This window comes from Panthera onca, chromosome X, assembly GCF_046562875.1.
Source record: "Panthera onca isolate mPanOnc1 chromosome X, mPanOnc1 haplotype 2, whole genome shotgun sequence".
In the NCBI taxonomy this organism is placed as follows: domain Eukaryota; kingdom Metazoa; phylum Chordata; class Mammalia; order Carnivora; family Felidae; genus Panthera; species Panthera onca.
In genome coordinates, this window is record NC_138357.1 from 97,959,737 (window position 1) to 97,978,802 (window position 19,066).

The window sequence follows — 19,066 nt, forward strand, 5'->3', positions numbered from 1 at the left end:
GCCTCCAATATGTAAAGGTTCCTGAGGTGACTAAATTCAATTAATTTCATTAATTTAATTCTGCAAATTAATTAGTAAGTGATCACTACCTGTCATTCTGAAATTCATTAATAATCATCTGTAAGGCAAACAATAAATTAAAGCTTTCTCTGACTTATAAGTGCAGAGTCCTGGGGCGCCTGGTAGACCAGTGGGTTAAGCCTCAGACTCTTGGTTTTGGACGGCCTTCAGCTCAGGTCCCAATTTCAGGTCATGGTTTCATGGTTCACCCACGTTGGGCTCTGTGCTGACAGCGTGGAGCCTGTTTCAGATTCTCTGTCTCCCTCTCTCTCTGCCCCTCCCCCCCTCAAAATAAATAAAGATTAAAAAAATTTTCAAAATAGAAGTGCAGAATCATACTAACTCCACTCATCTTTGCTTACACTTGATACAAACCTAGGAACTACATAATGTATCTCCAATATGAATATTTCCACTGCACTGGAGGCTTTTTAGCAAACTTCATGCTCATCATTCAGATGTTTAACAGAAATCTCAAATTTACAGGTCCCAAACTGAGCTCTTGATACCTACCCTCACACCAGCTCTTCTTATAGTCTCCTCTATCTCAGTTAATGTCACATCTTTAGTTCCAGTTGGTCAGGTCAAAACCTTTAGTGTCAACCATGCCCTGCTGTTTTCTTTATGCCTCAAATAGTAGTAGTCATTAGCTCCAATTTAAAAAATAACCCATAACTGAACACTTCTCTCCACATTCACTGGTAATACTCTGGCCCAAGCCGCTATCACCTTGGTCCTGAATTAGTGTAATGACCTCCTAACTGATATTCCTCTCACATCACATACAGATATCAATTCCAGGTAGATTGTACATATAAATATAAGAGGTCGAGACAATATATTTTTCTAGAAAGAACAGTGAAGTTCTTAATGACGTTGGAGTATGGAAGAACAGGAGAAAACAAAAAGGTAGAGAAACGACATTAAAATTAAGAATTTAATTTTGTTAAAAGACTCTATTAAGGGACTGAAAGGGAAACTCACAAGATAAGAAGGAATATTTGCAACATATATAACCCACAAAGGTTTGTATCTAATATATATAAAGACTTATAAAGATATAAAGGAAAATACAAACTAACAGAAAAATGGTGAAGGGACATGAACAGGCACTTCAAAAAAGCCTATATCAAAATGGTCAATAAATACATGGCAGATACTCAACCTCATTAGTAATGAAGGAAATGTAAATGAAAGGTATATTGATGAACCACTTTATACACATCAGAATGGTCAAAATTAGTCTTACCATACCCACGTACTTGAGAATGTGAAGCAATTACAATTCACGTACGGCCGGTGGGAGTGCAAATAAATACAACCAATTCTGAACTCTGCCATTATCCACTACATTAAAGTGATATTGCATTCCTATGTTTGTACCCAAGAAAAATGGGCATAAATATGCAACAAAAGCATATACAATGTTACATACAACACATTTCATAATATACCAAACCGGGGGAAAAAACACAAAAGTCTATTAACAATAAGAAGGATTTTTTTTTTTTTGCAGGAACAAAAATAAATGAAGAATCTTACATAGAACAACATGAATGGGTCAATAAGTCCTGAATATCATTCAAATATGAGTGAAACAAGCATCAGAGAAAGTTTTGAATAGGAAAAAAGGAGTACAAAATTTATAATTAAAGAAAAAGACCATGACCTCTTAAAGTGACCATTCATATCTCAAGTATATCACAAAAAATATTACCAACACGAAATAGGAACAGAACATTATAATAAAAAAAACCACATAAATCAAACATCCAAACAACAACAACAAAAATGGTCTTGGATGTTGACAGCTGACCTGAAAATTCAACAGAAAGATTGTAAGATAAATTCAAATAAATCTAACTTAATACAAAAGCACAAATGTTGGTAAAAAAGGCCAAAATATAAGAAAATTAAAATAGCCGCCAAGTTCTAAAACTAAAACATGGCTGTTTTAGGAAGAGACAAAATAGAGAGCATAATTTGAGACTTCCAAAAACTGAAAATCATGTGTTTCCATATTGAAAGGAACCCCAACCACCTAGAAAAATGTATGAAAATAGAGCCACGCCAATTTATAGCATTAAAACATTTTAAAGACACTGAGTACAATTAATGGCCAGACAAACTTCCAAAGAGGATAAGGATCCATAATAAGGCTGGCTCACAAAATAGTTATTATCAAACATGTTTTAATAATATGTAATTTTCAATTATACACAGTACAACTTGGATCAAAAGAAATATGCTTTAGAAAACCATGTACAAAAGTAACAAGAACTTAAAAAGAAAGAGAAAAGGTGAGCACCTTTTAGTGGAATGAAAAAAAAACACATGATTGTAAAACTGGTTGAGCTAAACATTTTCACATAAGTGTATTCGATTTGTTATATACACATATAGTTTTCATACATTAATATATTTTTAAAACGAGAAAAAATATACAACTAGAAAGACATTTGTTAATAACTTGAAGTAGACACTGCTGCTGCCCTACCCAGTTCCCCTAGAAGATCTTCACCAGTTCTCTAGCCCCAGACTCCAACCTCTACATGTCGCTGTTCGCCTTCCATCTGAGACCTTCAGATGATTCCCTTGGGCCCTGCTGTCTCCTCAAGTGTACAGATAGTAGAAGTGCCTGGGAGTTTATACCTCTTCCAAGGAAGCCTATAGTGACTAGTTTGGGGAGTTCAAAAGCTCAGCATCTTGGCATCAGGACAAACTCTGAGATGTCATTTATGCTCCAGAGCTGTCTGCAGGATCAGATAAAGTCTGGGACTGTACCTGCAATCACGAGCTTGCTTACTTCCTCCCTTTTCTTATCCTGCTTCCCATATTCTCTTACTGATTTTTCTCACTGAGATCACTTCCTCAACAAATCACTTGCTAAAGATTTATTTGGCTAACAGATCTGGCACTGGGAGAAATCAACATTCTTCTGGTGTACTAAGGGAGAGAAATTAACAAACAGGTACTGATTTGCCCACTAGTGTGCATGCTCTTTAAAGGTAGGAATAGTGACTTGGTTACCCCTATGTACCAGCATCGAAACTGGTGCCAGACACGTAATAGGAACTCAACTATGTAAATATAAATGGTCATATCTCAAGGGCACAAACTATTAGCCAAGTGACCAAGTATTCTCCACTGCCCACTACTTACCCTCTGCTTTGCTTTGACCAAACTTCAGTCGGCCTTCTATCTTTCCCAAAGGCCCCTGAGCTCTGCTTGTTCCCAAGCCTGAGCAAGCACAAAAAAAGTGCAACATGCCTCCTTTCTCTGCTTCTTCTGGGAATTGGCTTACCACAGCATTGCTCCTTTTCCTATCTGTCCCCACCAGTCATTTTCCTTTCTATGTCCAGTTTTCCCTCCAAAGACTCTGCTTAACTCTTCTTGTCCCACCTTTACCTTTTACTGTTTGATTGTGAGATGCTTGCAGATTTCTGAGATCAGCATTCTCCAACTATTTCAGTAGTTCCTTTCTTTCCCTTGTAATAATCATTTTGAATAAAGGCCTCTCTATACTAAGCCCTGATTTGTTTTTCTTTCACATAAGTTTTCCATGGGGTAGTTTCAATATCAAACCTTCCCTGGAAAAGAAAATCAATGACTGAAAATATATTTATGTCTTATCAAAAAAGATCAAGTGGATTATAACAATATTCTTTTAGAAAAACTTTTTTCTTTACGTGAAATAATTTTATCTATTAAATGGAACTTACTTGCCAAGGTCACATTGTACTTCTGGTATTGTGGTTGGTTTTGGTAATTCAGTAGTTAATCTCAGTAAATACCAAAACTCCAGAGCCACATTAGGTTGAAAAACAATGCTGGTGGAGAAAAACACACAAAACCTTGTCAGTGACTTTAGTTTGTGTCATAAACCTGGCAGACAAAAATCCTAAATAGGTGGTTTCAAGTACAATATTTGACAACTGTTCTGTGACAAATTCTACTCTTGTTGTAGATATATTAAAAATTTTTCATTTTTGGTGAGAAAATCACTTTATTACTCAGAAAAACAGTGTCATCATTAATATCTGTTTAATAAATGCCTGTTGAATGAATGAAAAATGTTTAATGAATTCAAATGTCTTGCAAGAGCTATAACAAGCGAAGTCCTGCTTTCTGTGATTAAAGCCAACTTAGTTTGTTGAATAGAACGCATGTATATTTTCATGCGAAGGCTACCAAGTGACATGCAACTCTGGAGAGCTTCCCTTATAGTCTGCGTGTGCTCACCTTCAGGGGAAACAGAGACAGAACCTGTGACTGTCTACAAGTAGAACCAGAAAAAAAACTAACTAAATAAAAAAATCAATAAAACCGGGCTGGCATCTCAGCTCTGTCATCTTTTATATGAGGAGACTTGAACAAGTCACTTAAAATAATTTTGAAGGCTTAATTTCAGAGGATCGACAATAAAATATAATGCTACACTCCCACCATACCTTTCATCTCTACAGCCCGGAGTTGCTGGCGAATACCGTGCCACATACTTAGTACATTCTAGTGGATACAGCTGAAGTTTCTTGAGTCCATTAAGAGCAGCATTTGATAACTGCACATCTAAGTGAATAATTCTCTTTTTTGGATTAGAGAGAGGTATTTCAATGCAAATGCTCTCCTAGAATTACAGAACAAATATATAATCAGCTCTTAGTGTCAGCACTGAATTAGTATTCTACAAAAGCAAATGTAAAGAAAACTTTCACACAACAAAAGGCCATTTGTTTCATTTTTCTGCTTGATCTACTATTGAATATATCTCACCTTTAATCTCTTATATGTTTTCCTTGACTAGTTTTGGCAAATGGTAACATTATTATTATTTTTCAACAACAAATACTCCAAGACATCCATCTAGCTAAATGCTCAGGAAAGTGTAAAATTACTTCTAAAATATAGTTTTCTTCAATACCATTATTACCATGAGGTCCATTTGTCAATGTTTCCCCTAGCTGTGGTACTCAAACTTTAGCATGCATAAGAATCCTCTGCAGAGGTTGCTAAAACATAGATAACTGGTCCCCTACCCCAAAGATTCTGATTCAGTAGCTCTGGCATGGGGCCTGAAAATACATCTTATCTTTTCTTTTCTTTTCTTTTTTTCTTTTTCTTTCTTTCTTTCTTTCTTTCTTTCTTTCTTTCTTTCTTTCTTTGAGAGAGAGACCGAATCATAAGCAGCCTCCAGGCTCAGCATGGAGCCCCACACAGAGCTGGATCTCACGACTGAGATCGTGGCCTGAGCCGAAATCAAAAGTTGGACACTTAACTAACTGAGCCACCCAGGCGCTCCCCCACCTCTTTTTAGAAAGAGAGAAAAAATGTATTTGTTTTTTTGAAAAATTTTTAAAGTTTATTTTTGAGAGGGCGGGGGAGGGGCAGAGAGAGAGGGAGACACAGAATCCAAAGCAGGCTCCAGGCTGTGAACTGTCAGCACAGAGCCCAACATGGGGCTCGAACAAATGAACTGAGGGATCGTGACCGGAGCCAAAGTCAGACGCTCAAGCGACTTAGCCACCCAGGTGCCCAGAAAATATGTATTTCCAAAAAGTCCTATTGATTCAGAGGATATAATCTGTAACATCAGCACTGAGTACTAGGGAAAATCTGAACTAAGAAGACAAATTATGCTGATAATACAAACTATCTTCTTGTTTAGATTCCTTCCTTCTATTTTGGTTTTTCCTGTCCTGCCCCCTAGCTACATCTACTCAGCCCTGGAAGGCACTCTTTACGTTCCAAGTTCTTGATCCCCATGCTGGACTTTTCTGGCTAATGACTTATATTTCATCCCATTACAGCCGTGATCTCCATGACATTAAAGACCATTAATTGAAACAAAAGTGTTAAAGGTGATTAGCAGGCAGGACATATCTCAATCTTAAGCAAAGACCAGTTGTCTAAAATGCCTTACCCTAATGAAATAGAGAATGTTGGACATTTCATTCATAATTCAAAGCGTGGTAATGGATGTACTTTAGGACTTGGAGGTATTTTGAAACTTATCAAATTAAAGGAGTGACAAAAACAACCTTGATGTTAAGCTGGTAGGTACAGGTGGTGATGGGGAGAGAGTTATTCACAAAACATATCTTTAAGATAGACATTACAGCTTCATCCAAGGAACGAACATTTGCTTGATTACCGATATATAAATAAATGAGTGGATAAATGTAACATTTGGGGGAATAGAAATAGCATTTAGTATGGTGAACAACATCTGGTAAGGAAAGATGAAAAACAAGAATATATACAAATTTACAACTGAATTGGGATATCATTTAAAAATTTTTTTTTAACATTTATTCATTTTTGAGAGATAGAGAGAGACAGAGCATGAGCAGGGGAGGAGCAGAGAGACAGGGAGACACAGAATCCAAAGCAGGCTGCAGGCTCCAAGCTGTCAGCACAGAGCCCGATGTGGGGCTCGAACCCACGAACTGCGAGATCATGACCTGAGCCCAAGTCAGACGCTTAACTGACTGAGCCACACAGGCGCCCCATGGGATATCATTTATTACAAATCAGATTTAATTATAAATGCAATGGAAAATGGCCACTGCCAATAGTTTCAGAAGATATTAGAATCATGGATTCCTAAAATATATGGGCATTTAAATTGCTATATTAAAATAATCAATGTTCATAATCATAAAGAAGGAAAAGTAAAAATATAAAATGCAAAAAACCCAATAATGACATTATGTCACAAAGTTTATAATTTCGTGAGACTGTTATAGAATTTAGTCTTCTAGGAAGTTTCTAAGGGTCAAACAGATCAACAACTAAACCATATGACCAGGATAACAAATACCAACAACCATATATTGGCCTAGAAACTTTGCCCAAGTCTTTAGACAGAAAACTAAAATGAGACAACGTTGGACTAGACATTTGTCCTGGTCTATTACTCAGATATTTCTTAGAGATGATCGGTGTCAGTCTATAGTAATGCCATAGCTTCTTCCTCATAAAAGTAAAAAGTGATTTTCAAAATGTTTTCACCACAATCTCAAGGAATTAATTTTACATCATAACCCGGCCCACATACACGTACCACTGAAAAAAAAGATTCGCAAAACATTCCTTACTTTTCCCACACATGACATTTTCTGATACTTTCTATTTTCTTTTATTCTATTTCTTTATTTTGTAATTTTTAAAATTTTTTAATTAAAAAAAAATTAATGTTTAATTTTGAGGGAAAAAGAGAGCATGAGCAGGGGAGGGGCAGAGAGAGAAGGAGACAAAGAATCTCAAACAGGCTTCAGGCTCTGAGCTGTCAGCACAGAGCCTAATGTGGGGCTCAAACCCACAGACTGCGAGATCATGACCTGAGCTGAAGTCAGGCACTTAACGAATGAGCTACCCAGGTGCCCCCTACTCTATTCTATTTCTTAAAAAAAAGAAATAATAATAATAATAATAATAATAATAATAATAATAATAATGCTCATTTTGACCCACTCATGTTTTGAGATCTATACAATGAAAACTCTGGTCTAAAGAGGAATGAAGTACTGGAATACCAAATTGTTTCATGTCTTATCACATATAAACTTTGAGCTCAAAGTAAAACAAAACCACTTTCAATCTAGTGTGATCTCTGTGAACTACAAGCCATGTAACAGAAGCATGCCCCAGTGTTACAAATGTGTTAGGACCTTCTGCACTTGGCCAAATCTCAAGAGATGAAAATGAGGATGCAGCTCTGGGGCATTTGTGTAACAGTTCCTCTTTGATACGTCCATGGCTGAGAAGAAAAGCTGGTAAAAGCAAGATAAGAGGTACCAGCCAGATGTCCAAGGGCGGATACTCCCCTTGCATGCTCTTGGCTTCTGTAACCTTGTTTGCCTCCTGCCTCCACTAACTACCCAAGTAGCACCACTGATAAATGCCCCCTCCCCTTTTTCTTTTTTCTCTTGGACCCCCTCCCATCCCATCCCAGCCATAAAAGGAGGCCAGCCAATGCCAAGGTTCGGGACTCAGTCTTTGGAGGTGACTCCACTGGGCCGGCACCGGTGCACAATGAACAGTCTTTCCTGATTCCCCGAGTGCGTGTGGCTTGTCTCTTCCTGGGCGTGGTGTACTTGCTGTAACATTTTGGAGCATTGGCCGGGAAGCCAACAGCTGCACTAGCCCCTTGAGCCACCGTTGTCGGTGGCCAGCAGACAGGCCACTCTTCGAGGGCCCCTGTGACAGAAAAGAAGGCACACCGCTGGTGACTTCACTGGACTCTGACCCTTGCTGGGCTGGCCATAGTCCGCCCCTACTGCACTCGGATGGACTCCAGGGGGAATCAGAAAATTCTGCCAGGATGGGACATTGGACCTGGTAAGTGTCCCCAGGGACCCAGGACCGAGTTCAGGCCCGCCCTAGAGGCAGAAGGGGAGCTTGATGACCTCCCAGGTGGCACAGTCTCTGCATAGCACAGGGAAGTCCTGGGTGGAAGTCTGCAATCTGTGTGAATGTGTGCGTGAGTGCCCGTGCTCCACGGTCTCAGCTACGGAGCCTGAGTGGGTCCTACCCTGCAATTCCACGATGACCTCATACAGTTCAAGGCAGAATCAGGTTCGCAGAGGCCTCATCCGAGTCAGGGGTTTATACTGACCTGCCAATGCTAAGAGGCATCTAAATCCCCGTGAGGGGAGCGGCCAGGCAGACAAAGTGACATCTTCCCTTGTGTTTGTCCTGCAACACCATACATTGGGAAGGATTTATCTAGAATACCAGGATGGGGGAAAATTCCTCAAAACCAACTGTTTTGGAATGTATGATTAAGAATTTTAAAAAGGGATTTTCAGGTGACTATGGGGTCAAATTGACCCCCAGGAAGTTACACACTCTCTGTGAATTAGAATGGCCCATGTCTGGTGTAGGTTGGTCCCCTGCAGGCACCTGAGATGTCCCCACAATCTGAGCTGTTTATAAAGTAGTTAGTGGAGACCTTGGCCACCCAGATCAATTCCTATATATGGATCAGTGGCTGGAAATAGCCCAAGTCAAGCCTACTTGGGTCTGGGTTGATGTTAATAGTAAGGGACAATGTAGGATCTTAGTGGCACAGGCCAAGAAGAAGACCTCATAGCAGAAAATTCTGCCCTCCATCCTCCAGGAAAATTCAGAAGTCCCTCCATTTCCACCACCATATGCCCCCAGCGCCCCATCAATCAAGGGAGGGGAACCTCCCCTGCCTGATAATCCACCCCCATCGGTCTCGGCTCTGCCAGCAGTCAGACCACCCCAACCGGGGACACCTCAACTGGTAGGAAGATGCCTTAGGTCCGTGGCTCAAGGTCCAAAGCCCCCAATGGCAATGCAGATGGCATTGTGGGAGACTAGGGGCCGCCAGAGAATACGCCCCAATGGGACCCTACAGTAGGGGGGATTGTTTTTCTACTACCAACCATTCTCTACTACTGACTTCCTCAGTTGGAAATACCACACGCCGCCCTACTCTGAGAAGCCACAGGTGATGACAGATCTCCTAGAATCCATAATCCAGACTCACCGCCCTGCTTGGGTCGGCTGCAAACAGCTTCTTCTTACCCTTTTCAACATGGAAAAGCACTGACAAATTGTCCCCAAAGCCAGAAAATGGCTCCAGATTCAGGTACCAGATGGGAATCTAGATATTGAGGCTTGGGTATGGGAGGCTATGCCCGAAGAAGAGCCCCACTGGGACCCCAACACAGAAATGGGAAGGGCCAGACTAGAAAAATACTGACTCACCTTCCTCCAGGGAATAAAACCAGGGGCCAAAAAGCCCACCAACATGGCAAAGGTATCTGAGGTCTTACAAAAGCCAGAAGAGAATCTGGCTGATTTCTATGAAAGATTATGTGAAGCCTTCAGAGTTTACACTCCATTTGACCCAGAAGCCCCTGAAAATCAGTGCATGGTCAATGCTGCCTTTGTGGGACAGGCCCAAAGTGACATTAGACAGAAGCTCCAAAAATTGGAAGGATTTGATGGAAAAAATGCCACAAAATTATTGGAAATCGCCAACAAGGTTTTTGTAAACTAGGATCAAGCTGCCAGAAAGGAGGCAGACCGAAGAATGAAACAAAAGGCAGCTCTCCTGGCCGCCGCCTTGAGGTGACCACCCCCTTCGGAAGGGCCCCCACGGAAACCACGAGGGATGCAAGAACAAAGAAGAAGGGCGCCACTGGGATGGGATCAATGTGCCAACTGCAAAGAATTTGGACACTGGAAAAATGAACGCCCCAAATGCCAAAAAGGGAGACCAAACACTTCTGCTCCACCCAGCCACTACCAGCCAGGACCACCTGAGGCTGACCTGAATGGACTGGCAGGAGTGGACTCTGATAAGGAAAGACCAGGTTCTATCCAACTAGGCCCCTATGAGCCCATGGTCAAAATGAAGGTGAGGGCCAAACAATAGACTTCATGGTGGACACTGGGGCCGAACACTCTGTGGTGACATGCAAGGTGGCACCTCTGTTGGGTCGAGAAGTCACCATCGTAGGAGCACCGAGGTGTAAACCCAAAGGCCATGTTGTGGTCTCCGACAATGCCAGCTGGGGCGTCACCAAGTAGTGCATGAATTCCTGTACCCACCTGACTGCCTGGTCTCACTGTTAGGTAGAGACCTCTTAGCCAAGTTGGGTGAAGATAACCTTCTCCTCAAACAGACGGACACAACTGCGCCTAAAAGAAAAGGCCCAACCCATGATTTTGTCCCTGACGATTTAATGGGAAGAAAAATGGAAATTATATACTTACCCTCCCGGGGAGCCAACTGTGGTCCCCGAGCTAGAAGCTGAATTCCTTTCAGTTTGGGCAGAAGGAAACCCCCCTGGTCTGGCAAAAAACCATCCCCCCCTATATTAATTGACCTAAAGCCTGGGGCTGAACCTGTCAAAATACACCAATATATGATCCCACAGGAGGCACGCCTGGGGATCCAGACACACTTGGAAAGGCTACTCAAATGGGGACTTCTAAAACGATGTCAGTCCCCATGGAATATTCCCCTGCTGCCCGTGAAAAAGCCTGGGACAAATGATTACTGCCGTGTACAAGACCTGAGAGCCATTAATGAAGCAGCCTTCATGTTGCATTCAGCATTGCCTAACCCATACACTCTACTAAAACTCATACCCTCTGAAGCAGAATGGTTCACACGCCTAGATTTAAAGGACACCTTCTTCTGTCTCCAGCTAGAGCCTAACAACCAACCCCTATTTGCTTTTGAGTGGGAAAACCCTACCACATGGGCAAAAGAACAATTCACTTGGACTAGACTGCCACAAGGATTCAAAAATTCACCAATCTTAATCAGTGGGGCACTAGCATCTGATTTAGCCAGGTTTCCAAGATGGAACCTAGCATGTGCCCTCTTCCAGTATATGGACAATCTCTTGCTAGCCAGTCCCAAGCAGACCCAGTGCTGGGAGGGAACCAGAGCCCTACTCAGGCTATTAGCAGAGGCGGGATACCAGGTGTCAAAGAAAAAGGCACAGATCTGCCAAGAGGAAGTTCAATATTTGGGCTTCAAAATTACCCAAGGCAAACAGATGCTGGGAGCCAAAAGGAAACAGGCAGTCTGTGCCATTCCAGTTCCCACTACCTGCTGGCAGATCCAAGAGTTACTGGGAGCAGCAGGATTCTGTCCAATATGGATCCCAGGGTTCTCAGAGTTGGCCAGACCTCTATACAAAGCACTAAAGGGGGAAGAGAGAGCACCCCTTTTCTGGGGCCCTAATCAAGAAAAGGCATTCAAAAATATAAAAAAACTCACAGAGGCACTGCTCTTGGGACTCCCAGATATATCATGAGATTTCAACCTGTTCATACATGAGAAGAATGGGGTGACTCTGGGGGTTCTCACCCAGGAATGTGGGCCTTGGCAAAGACCAGTGGCATACCTTTCAAAGCAGATTAACTCAGTTGTGGCAGGATGGCCACCCTGTCTGAGGACCCTGGCAGCCACCACACTTTTAACCAAGAAAGCAGACAAACACGTTGGGGTAAAACCTAAACCTTAAGGTTCCCCATTCTGTCATTGCCTTGATGGATGCCAGAGGGCAACACTGGGTAACGCATGCTCGGATGATACAATATGAGGGACTGCTATGTGAGAACCCATGAATAAGATTGGAAGCCATAAAAACTCTAAGCCCTGCCGCTTTCTTGCCTGCAGTGGCAGGGCCCTCAGAGCATGATTGTCTAGAAGTACTTGATGAAGTCTCTTCTAGCTGACCAGACCTATCAGACAGGCCCTTACAAAATTCTGACTTCATCCTGTATACCAACGGTAACAGCTTCATGAATGAAGGCAAAAGATATAGTGGTTTTGCAATAGTCTCTGATTTTGAGGTCATAGAAGCAAAGGCCCTTCCATAGGACCACAATGGTCAGCCCAAAAAGCAGAACTGTGGGCCCTAATAAGAGCACTGGAACTCAGTAAAGACAAACAGGCCAACATATACACTGACTTGAGCTATGCCTTTGCCACTCTACATGTACAAGGGGCTCTATACAAGGAGAGAGGACTTGTGAGCGCATGAGGAAGAGAAATAAAAAATCGGGAAGAAATCCTAAAACTATTAAGGGCACTCTGGGATCCGAGGGAGGTAGCAGTCATCCACTGCAAGGGACACCAAAGAGGAAAGGACTCAGTGTCAGAAGGTAACCGATGAGCTGACATCACAGCTAAACAAGCAGCGGGAAAACAGACAACACCCTCAAAAATCATGCTGGCCCTGGAACTGCCAACTTCCCCTAAGTACACAATCCAAGAAACAAAACAGGCACAGCACAGCAGAAAAAGGAGGCCAGACAGAAGACGGATGGTGGGTACTTCCAGACCAAAGAGTCTATGTATGGGAGCAGCTAGCCCACCAGGGGGGTTCTCCAACAGCATGAGCTCACCCACCTAGGAAAAACTGCCCTTGAAACCTTATTAGCCGTTACTCTGTAATTGCTCAACTCCCATCCCTCTGTGCCTCTCTCAACACTGCCTCCTCCGTGCTCAAAATAATGCCAAACAAGGCCCCACTGGGCCTATGGGAATCCAACACTGTGGTCACGCATGCTTCGGCATGCTTCAAAGGTTTAGAGGTAGATTTTACCGAAATGAGACTCAGTAAGGATACAAATATCTTTTAGTAATCATCTGCACATTTTTGGGCTGAGTTGAAGCCTATCCCACACGCACCGAAAAGGCAAGAGAAATAACCAAGGCCTTGCTAAGTGATCTCATTCCCAGATATGGAATGCAATTAACCATAGGCCCAGCTTTTGTGGCCAAGGTGGTGTAACAAGTAGCCAAAACCCTAGGTATCCAATGGAACGTACACACAGCCTACCGGACCCAGAGTTCAGGGAAAGTGGAATGTATGAACTGGACCCTTAAATCAGCCATGGCAAAACTATGTCAGGAAACTAACTTGCCCTGGACAGATATACTACCCCTAGCTCTTCTCTGAATATGCTGTACACCCCAGGCAAAAATAGGATTCTCCCCATTTGAGATCCTATATGGAAGACTCCCTCCACTAGTCAAATTCAAGGGGGACCTGACAGAGCTAGGGAATTTAGAAACACAAAAACAACTCCAAGGACTAGGGAAAACTGTACTTGAGATACATTAGATGGGTGAGAGACAGGATACTTATTTCCCTAGGAATAAGTGTATACCCCCACAAACCTGGGGATCAGGTTTGGATAAAAGACTAGAAAAAGGAACCACTTAAACCTACCTGGAAGGGACCTTATTTAGTTGTGCTAACTATGCCCACAGCTCTCCAGGTTGCAGGGCTTATTGCCTGGATCCACCATTCTCAAGTAAAGGCTTTACCACCTGTCACCTGACAACCACTTGAAATGGAAAGTAACTGCTAACCAGAACAATGCTCTACAGATCACCCTTAAGAAGATAGCAACCGAAAAGCAGCCTGCAGCCAACACCTGAGAACTCTCTGTAACCAGAAGCTTGAGGAAATCACCAAGCAACTTAAATAAACTATAACAAATCATTTTCTCTCAGATTTCATCGTCATCCCCTACCTATTTCTCTTTGCATACTTGTTGCCATACTCTTTGCTGTAGGGCTGACCCAAGTTACTCCCGCAGACTGGCGCCTCAGTCACAAACTCTTGTTGGCCTTCCTCTACTTACTAGTGTCAGGATGCCTTATTCTCTTTAGATGTATATTATCTGAGTTCTGATTGATGTCTTCCTCTGCATGTTGTTCTCTGCCTTTATAACCGTCTCCTACCCCAAGATAGGATCGCCCTATCTCCTGTCCCTGCTACACATACTCCTGTTCCTAACTTGTTCAAGAGGAGTCTTCTCACTCCCACCATGCAAATGCATGAGTTATCATTTGCTCTTGTCCCCTAAAGGCACAAAGAGTCACTCTATGCTTCTAACCATTGAACCCCATCTACTGTCTTCATGAGGGACAAACATCGGGGTTGCACTGCCTGCTACCCCACTCGGCCTCCTAAAGAGGCCATTTCTCCCCATGTGCCCTTCCCGACTCTTGCTCCAACCCCTCCCCCCTGTGTCAATTCCTGCTCCTCCGGTCTGCAGAGATAAAATGACACTACCACCATGCCCCTGTGCCACTGTGTACCCCCGCATGCCGAATAGATATTATGATACCAAGGGGGTCACCCCCCGTACCAGAAATGGAAAGCTTATTGGATGGGAAAAATTTAAAAAAACACACACGCACTATTGGGGACTGCCTGATCCAACCTGCCCTGATGTACCCCATGACTGCTGGGTCACTTCTGTCCTAACCCTTCAACCTCTGACTGAACATAAATCAGACCAACTTGTCTTAGATCCCCATCTAGATCAAATGTTAAACACTACACATCGCCTCCTCAATGATACCAATCCCAGCCTGGCCAAGCCTGTTGGCTCTGCTTGTCCACAGGAACCCCCCATTACACAGCTACTCTGACAACACAGGCAACTGTAAATGTTACCCTGTTAACTAAAGACCCACACCCCCACATGGTGAGGCCTGTACTAACAGGAGTCGAACTGTCCCAAACAGCTCCCAGGTGCCTGACAAACAAAATTGGAAAAGAGCCAGTTGGCAATCTGACCGTTGGCAAATGCAACCAGACTCTTGACTGTCAGAAATTCAGTCATCTTCCTATAACCCAACCCTGGTGTCGACCCCTCCCAGGGCTTCTCTTTGTATGTGCGTCAGATGCCTACCTGTGTCTACCAGCCAATTGGATGGGCATCTGCACCCCAGCCTTCATCACTCCTCAGATAAATATTGTACCCAACAACCAGTCTTTTATAGTACTCTTCGCAGCATACACTCAGTCCAGAAGAACCATTCAAGTCATACGGCTGCTAATTGCCTTAGGAATAACGGCAGAGGTGGGCACTGGAATAGGAGGAATAATCTCCTCAACCACTTATTATCATGAATTATCCAAGGACCTAACAGATGACATAGAACAGGTTACCAAATCTCTGATGGTTTTACAAGACCAAGTAGACTCCCTAGCAGTGGTAGTCTTACAAAACAGAAGAAGGCTGGACCTGCTTACTGCTGAAAGAAGAGGACTATGTCTCTTCCTAAATGAAGAATGTTGTTTCTATGTCAACCAATCAGGGATAGTCTGAGATATGGCCCAGCAGTTAAGGGAGCAAGTCAACAAATGAAGACAGGAACTTGCAGATTCACGGAACTCTTGGAGCAACATATGGAATCGGGCATCCTGGCTCTTCCCCTTAGCTGGTCCTCTCCTAATGCTTTTCATAGCCCTCCTGTTTGGTCCTTGTATCCTTAATATGCTAACCAGGCTTGTTTCCTCTTGCCTAGAAGCTATAAAACTCCAAATGATGCTCCAGTTGGACCATTCTAGCTGTTGCTACTCTCCTTTGGATTACAAAGAACCCTAGCTGCCTCACCGCTCCCTTCAACATCCCTGTGCAGCAGGAAGAAGCCAGAAGGGTCTTTGCCCCTCTTCCCATGGCAGCAAAGGGTTCCCTGACGCCCACAAACTGATTTTTCTCTAAGTCTGCCAGAGTAGCTTGAGAATTAAGAGGGAAGAATGAGAAGAAAAGCTGGTAAAAGCAAGATAAGAGGTACCAGCTAGATGTCCAAGGCCGGATACTCCCCTTGCGTGCTTTTGGCTTCTGTAATCTTGCTTGCCTCCTGCCTCCACCAACTACCCGAGTAGCACCACTGATAAGTGCCCCCCCCTTTTTCTTTTGTCTCTCAACCCCCTACCATCCCAGCCATAAAAGGAGGCCAGCCGATACCAAGGTTTGGGGTTCAGGCTTTGGAGGTGATTCTGCTGGGTGAGCACCAGTGCGCAATAAACAGTCTTTCCTGATTCCCCGAGTGCATGTGGCTTGTCTCTTCCCGGGCACCGAGTATTTGCTGTAACATGGCAAATATCACTACTCGATCACTTCCCTCTTACACAGTAGGTCTGGACACCCCCTCACAATTGAGCAGCCTTACAGAAAGGAATCATTAATTGCTTTGAGCTACTGGCAGTAAGAAGCACTACAATCTCTAGAGAAAGCCTATAATTGAATTCTCTGGGGTCGTCTCAAAACCAGCAATAGACTCAATAGAAATAAATGTTTCATTATGGTAAAAAGCTTTAAGTTTCCAATTAACAGTGCTGTATTTCTAGGGCGCCCGGGTGGCTCAGTCGGTTAAACATCCAACTTTGGCTCAGGTCATGATGTCATGGTTTGTAGATTTGAGCCCTGCAACTGACAGTTGACAGTGCAGAGCCTGCTTGGGATTCTCACTCTCTCCTCCCTCTCTCTGCCTTTCCTCTACTTGTGCTCTCTCTCTCAAAAAAAATAACATTTTTTTAACATTTTATTTTTTAAAAATCTTTTAATGTTTTTATTTTTGAGAGGGGAGGGAGGGGCAGAGAGAGAGGGAGACAGAAGATCTGAAGTGGGCTCTTGCTGAGAGTGAAAAGCTCCATGTGGGGCTCGAACTCACGAACCATGAGATCATGACCTGAGCTGAAGTCGGACGCTTAACGGACTGAGCCATCCAGGTACCCCAATAAATAAACCTCAAAAAAAAAAGTGCTGTATTTCTAGTCTGGTAAAATATATGTCAAATTTAATTACAACATTATAAAAAAATAATTTCTAGCTTTCATTATAGTTTGAATATTTTAAGTTTAAATAGATAAAAATCCCCAAATTACACCTTTAAAATCAGTATTGTATGACTAATCCCTTTTAAATATACACCTGCCAAGATACTGTCAAAATTAATTTGGAAAAGATTAATTTTCTAACTATATTTCTTAAGGCCATAAAAATTAGATATTTTATTAAATATTTCATGCATTCAATAAGTTAAAGAGATTTCTGTCATTCATCATTTGATGAGATGATGAAAATTTGTAAGTTTATTCTCGAAATACCTTCTTTGTGTTATCTATATAATCCAAAAATGCATAACTATTTTCAGCATACAAAAGAGAAGGTATAAAGAATTCATCTGCAAAAATGGTTAATAGTCTTATTATCTAAGGCATCCTGCCACCCCCATTCCATTTTATGACAAATAACTCTCATTCAATAGGAAGTATAAAGTCAGTTGAATTTCTGTGCGTGCTTTCTCTATATAAAAAGTGTGAAATATTTGGCTGGTACATGTCTTGCCAATGTCATATTCTTCCACTTTGATTAGCTTTTTTTTTTTTTAAAGTTTATTTATTTATTTTGAGGGAGAGAGAGAGAGCACACAAAAGTGGGAGAGAGGCAGAGACAAGGAGAGACAGAGTCCCAAGCAGGCTCCTTGCCATCAGGGCAGAGCCTGATGTGGGGCTCAAACTCACGTACCCAACTGTGAGATCATGACCTGGAATGAGATCAAGAGTCGGATGCTTAACCAACTGAGCCACTCAGGTGCCCTTTAATGAGTGGTTTTATAAGGCTTTTTATAATTAAATATATATCAGTTTGGATTTTTTTTTTTTTTTTTTTTACAAATTCAAGTGAAATAGTGACTATATGCAATGATTTCAAAACTGTCTTTTGTCTTCACGTGGCCTCTTTTAGGTGCAACAATAGCATTCCTTTGTAAGGCGTCCAGTATTTTTCTCTGGATTGTACTTAAGGAATGCTTTAGCTAACATAATGACTGATTTAAGAAACTGCTTCCATTTCTCATAATTCTTTTGCAAAAGTAATAAATTATGAATATTTAATCCTGTGGAATATAAGTAAAGATTTTAAAGCATGAAGGCAGTCATAAGATGCTGAAATTTACAACACTGAAAGAATTCAAATACTCAGATAAGATTGGAATACAATTCAAAATACATACAAACAGATATGTTGAATTTTGCAAATTATAAACTTTAGCAGAGGAAGTTTGAATAGCTCTATTCATCTTAAAACAGATATAAAATGTTTTCAGCATCTAAATATAATTGATAAGTTTATTATTTTCTTAAAATAGCAGAAACATTTTGAGAGATTTAAAAACAGAAATTAGATCAGGTCATTCCCCTTCTTTCCACCCTCTAGTGGCTTCTAATTGCACATGGAATAAAATCTCTTATCTTGCCCTCTGAGGTCCTGCAAGATGTGGCCCTGCCAGCACCTCTGAATGAAAGTCACCCCTTGCCATTTCTGTCCAAGCTCCAGCCTCACAACAATCTTTTCTGCTCCTGGGATGCCTGGGCTCCTTCTTACTACCTCCCTTCCCAGCAAGCTCATTTTGTTCCAAGGGCTTGTACATTTGTTAATTGCTCTACCTGGGTACATTTCCCCAGTCCTCATGCGTCCCTCAGTGAAACTCTGGACAATTTTTGTGGGTACAATTGTCACTAAATTTAGCTAAGGCATTTATTATCATGGTAACAGATAAACTGGATGGACTCTTCCAATACTGACCTCCAAACCTGGCAGGATCTCCCTCTTCCAACCTGTTAACTCAGGATAGTTCCCAATGCTGGATCAGTCTCATTGTCAGATGTTTAAAAAGGTACAAAATCAATCAATACTT

General features: G+C 42.1%; 1 protein-coding gene across 1 annotated transcript in view; it reads right to left on the reverse strand.

The window, feature by feature from the left end:
- Nucleotides 1-19,066, reverse strand: part of CFAP47 (cilia and flagella associated protein 47) — a 544,336-nt gene that overhangs the window by 119,908 nt on the left and 405,362 nt on the right. The window contains exons 53-54 of the mRNA XM_081794138.1: nt 4,512-4,687; nt 3,783-3,890 (exon numbers count right to left, since the gene is read on the reverse strand). Of these exons, the coding sequence (XP_081650264.1) occupies nt 3,783-3,890; nt 4,512-4,687 (284 nt within the window). The remainder of the gene's footprint in view (nt 1-3,782; nt 3,891-4,511; nt 4,688-19,066) is intronic.